Below are 4,800 nucleotides of genomic sequence, written 5' to 3'. Positions count from 1 at the left end.
AGATATGAACGAAAGAGCCACAGATGATTCTCTGATCGAGTGGTGATTTCATCCTGGTCACTCAATGCTGGCCTCTCATTGGACACAAACAAGCAAGAGCAAGAGTGAAATACCCTTTAAACTACAAAATCCCTCATATGAATTAACAAGATCCCCTATAATTTCCCTATAACTTTTCCCTATAATTTCAAGCTTATCGTCAGCAGTACAACCACAGATGTTGACAGCGAATGGCTAAAAGCAGAGCCTTTTGATTACACAGAAAGTGGATTTAACTCTTGAATCTTGACTCTTTCCCATGCTAGCTGTGTATTTTAGAGCATCGCGTAACTTCTCAAATCCTCACGCTCCACAATGGTGAAGGAGGCATAATAATACTAGCTCCTGTATGCACACACATTTGACATATAAAGCCTTTATTATTGCTTATAGAATGTAGTACAGGCTCCAAGTAAGTACGTGTGTTAAGGTTGGCAAACAATGTCCACATGACACAGGCTTGTACAGGGAAATTGCCAAAGTTTAGAAGGAAGATGTTAATAGTTAGCAGAGGAGAGACGCCCTTTCAAGGCTTCAAAGTCAAGTGAACAGATTTACAGTACTGTTCTTATGGAAGAAAAGATTCAAATGAAATATTTTACAACGTGGTACTTGCCACCAAAACAGAGCTGCAGGTTGAAGAGAGACCACAAACAAGGAACCACTAACCCTTGATCTCTGATTCTGCTATGAGATGGCAGGCATGAGAGACGGAGTGACAGCCACAGGGACTCTCATCCAAGGTACTGTATGGATCTCAAGGAAGAGATGAGGCACGAGAAGGTTCGCATGGAACTGTTGGGGCAGCCAATCACATGGATGAAGGAAAGACAGACAGAAACCCTGGAGATCGCAGAAAATCTTCGAGGCCCTCATGTGTGAGAAAAGGCAAATTGAAGAGACTTCTTACATCATGCACGCCTGATTTTACTGTATTTTTAGGCATTACCTCATTTAATTCTAAGGATTAATGCTCCTAATTCTTATAATGTGTTCTCATTATTGTCTTGTTTGTTTGCAGGTGGAAATAGGAGGCTCAGGTAAGTTGGGATTCGTGAGTCAGTAAGTGTTACAAGGGCTGATATGCACCTCATCCTAGAGCCCAAGGTCCATGCGATTCTGTGCCTTCCCCTCAGGTTGCCTCTGCTGGCTGTCCTGGCCCTTCGGGCTGCAGGTAGACCACCTCATGCACTATGCATGTGTCTCTTGATACTTCACTGGGGAACCTCAAACAATGCATTTGGACGAATGGAGACAATGAGCAATTGCACTGAGTTCAATTCAACTTGATTTAAACATGATTTAGACTATCACCTCAAGAATAGTGTGGGTTCAAAAGTTGGCTGGGGTCCAAAGCACGGCTTGTCAATTAATACTCATTTTAAATATAAAAAGTTACTCAACCTCTGTGCATCATAATTTACTTTCTTTCCACTTGTTTTAAGATTTTTAAAAAAATAGTCTCTACACCCAGGGGCTCAAACTTACTGCCCTGAGAGAAAGAGTCACAGGCTCTACTGACTGAGCCAGCCAGACACCCCTCTGTGTATCATAAGTCAAATGCAAGGAATAACAAATAAAACTCATAATGTTCTTGAGAAGATGTAACGAATACACAGAACTCTTGTACTTACAATGGCGTTATGTCCCAATTGCTGATATGCCAATAAACCCAGTGCACATTGAAAATATCATAAGATGAAAATTCACTGGGGCTCCTGGAAGGCTCGGTTGTAAGACCATGAGATTCCTGATCTCGGGATTGTGAGTTCCCATGTTGGGTGTGGAGATGACTTAAATAGATAAAACTAAAAAGACGGGATCACACAACACTTAGTCCTTTAAAAAAAAGAGAGAAAATTCATTTACTACATATGACCCACTGAGCATTATAGCTTAGCCTTTTCTACCTTAAACATGTTCCTGGCACTTACATTAGTGCACCAATGGGCAAAAATGATCTCACACAAAGCCTATTTAATAATGAAGCATTGAATATCTCTTGTAATTTATTGAATACGGTACTGAAAGTGAAACACGGAATGCCTGTGTCGGTACAGGATGGTTGGAAATGCATCAGTTGTTGACCCTCATGATTGCCTGGCCGACCTGGAGCTTGGCTCACTGCCCCTACTCTGCGCCAGGAGAGAAGATTGTACCAGGTATCGCTAACCTGGAAAAATAACCATCTGAAGTATGGTTTCTATCGCACGTGTGTCACTGTTGCACCATCGTAAAGTGGAAGAATCATTAAATCGAATCATCGTAGGTTGGGGACCGTCTGTACCTCTACAGGGTCTGCAGCAGTTCCTGGTGGGTGAGTCATGGGCAAGTACCTGCTTTCACTAGGCTTGGGGGAAGTGAACGGCCAGACATTCCTTCTGGATGAGCCATCTTGATCAAGTTATTTAATTCTCTACGTCTCAGTTTACAGATTTCTAAAACTTCAGAATTGAAGAGATGCTCCATACTTCAGATTCAACAGTTTGCAAATCTACACATCATTAATGCGCTGACTTTTGTTGTCAAGCTAATTTTTTTTTATCTGGAGAAACTTGATATACAAGCTACTGCTCTAATGAAATAACACATACTGTATGTATACACTTTTCAATATAAGTCTCTTGGTTTATCACCCATTTCTTCCTTCTCATTGCCATAGCGTTTGTGGTTCTCAACACTGATGGATAACAGGACAGAAGTGACGCAGTTCATCTTGCTGGGACTAACCAGTGATCCAGAACTGCAGGTTCCCCTCTTTATCGTGTTCACCCTCATCTACCTCATCACTCTGGTTGGAAACCTGGGGATAATAGCGTTGATTCTGTTGGACTCTCGTCTCCACACTCCCATGTACTTTTTCCTCAGTAACCTGTCTCTGGTGGACCTTTGTTACTCTACAGCTGTCACTCCCAAGGTCATGGCTGGATTACTTATAAGAGACAAGGTCATCTCCTACAATGCATGTGCTGCTCAGATGTTCTTTTTTGCAGCCTTTGCCACTGTGGAGAGTTACCTGTTGGCTTCAATGGCCTATGACCGCTATGCAGCAGTGTGCAGACCCCTCCATTACACCACCACCATGACGACAGGTGCGTGTGCATGTCTGGCCATAGGTTCCTACACCTGTGGTTTCCTGAATGCCTCTATCCACACTGGAGACACGTTCAGTCTCTCCTTTTGTATGTCCAATGTGATTCATCATTTTTTCTGTGATGTTCCTGCAGTCATGGTTCTTTCTTGCTCTGATAGACGTGTCAGTGAGCTGGTTCTTGTTTATGTAGTGAGCTTCAACAGCTTTTTTGCTCTCATGGTCATCTTGATTTCCTACATATTCATATTTATCACCATCCTAAAGATGCACTCATCTACAGGATATCAGAAGGCTTTATCTACCTGTGCTTCTCACCTCTCTGCAGTCTCCATCTTCTATGGGACACTCATTTTTATGTACTTACAGCCCAGTTCCAGCCATTCCATGGACACAGACAAAATGGCATCTGTGTTCTACACCATGGTCATCCCCATGCTGAACCCTGTGGTCTATAGCCTGAGGAACAAAGAGGTTAAGAGTGCACTCAGGAAGGTCATTTCAGAGGCAAAATTATCTTTAAGATTGTGATTTTTAACATTGTACAATGTAAATGAATCTAGTTTTGTTAAGACCACAGTGAAATTAAGAGTCTGAAATTGTATCCTTACTTATTCAATACCTCTTGTCCTGAAAAAAGAAAATATATATACGAAATACAATACTGAACAAGAATGGTTAAGATGACTTGGGGCCTCCTTGTCAAAAACTTAGTAAAGATATGGGTTTATTCACTTACTCTACATGCATTTTTTCCCTACCACATTAATGCAGAAACACATAAAATAGGGGCACAAATGAGACCGTGAACAGAAGTGCATGCATGTGCCCATGAGGATACACACACATTGGAGTAGGAAATTTCCCAGAATTAAATGGAATGTTGCTAGGTTTTAATAATAATGATTTAAAATTTTAATTTATGTATTAGAATAGAAATTTATGTCCAATATTTTTCACCTCTTTATTTGAATTATGCTCTAAGACTCCTAGGAAGCTTTATTATTTTGGTATTTGTAAGACTGTGCTTGAATATACTAATATTCTCATGCTACTATGTGAGGGCAGTGTAGTATAACACAAACATTCACTTCTATGTTTATGGTGAGGCTTCTCCTATTGAAAACATTTCTAATTATTATTTTGAATAATTATTTAATTTTAGAACTATTTCAGAGTTACAGAAAATTTTCAAAACAGTGTAGAATGTTCAGTATAACTCTGTGACAGTCCGGATAATGGCCTGCAAAGACATTCACAACCTAATTCCTAGAACCTTCCAAAAGTTACCTTATATGCTCTAAAAGGACTGTGCATATGTGGTTAACTGAAGGATTTTATCCCAGATTTTCTGTGTGGACCATAGAGGAAATGCCATGTATACATAGGGAGTCAGAGAGATGTGACCACAGGTAAAAGAGGAGTAGACAATGTGACCTTGAAAACAGATTGAAGTAATGTGACCACAAACCGTGGATGACAGTGGTCCCCAGAAAATGGGAGACGCAAGAAATAGATTTTGTCTTAGAGCCTATGGAGGGAGCATGGCTCTTCTAATACACTGACTTTTGTCCAGGAAAACTGGTTTTGGATTTCTGGATTCTAGACTGTGAAAGAATGAATACATATTACTTAAGCCTCCAAGTTTGCGGTCATTTGTTATAGCAACC

General features: G+C 40.6%; 1 protein-coding gene across 1 annotated transcript; it reads left to right on the top strand.

Moving 5' to 3' along the window:
• Window positions 1–2,722: 2,722 nt before the first annotated feature.
• LOC132675562 (olfactory receptor 5B3-like) lies at window positions 2,723–3,661 on the top strand. Its single transcript, XM_060627879.3, has one exon. It carries the CDS (start codon window positions 2,723–2,725, stop codon window positions 3,659–3,661), a length of 939 nt encoding a protein of 312 aa, XP_060483862.3.
• Window positions 3,662–4,800: the final 1,139 nt, after the last annotated feature.

The sequence above is a fragment of the Panthera onca genome, chromosome D1, assembly GCF_046562875.1.
Source record: "Panthera onca isolate mPanOnc1 chromosome D1, mPanOnc1 haplotype 2, whole genome shotgun sequence".
NCBI lineage: Eukaryota > Metazoa > Chordata > Mammalia > Carnivora > Felidae > Panthera > Panthera onca.
Note: the sequence above shows the minus strand (reverse complement) of the source record. Positions and strands in the feature narration are given on the sequence as shown.

Excerpts from the sequence above, each read along its gene's own strand:
- LOC132675562 (XM_060627879.3), top strand. The coding sequence starts at position 2,723 with ATGGATAACAGGACAGAAGTGACGCAGTTCATCTTGCTGGGACTAACC.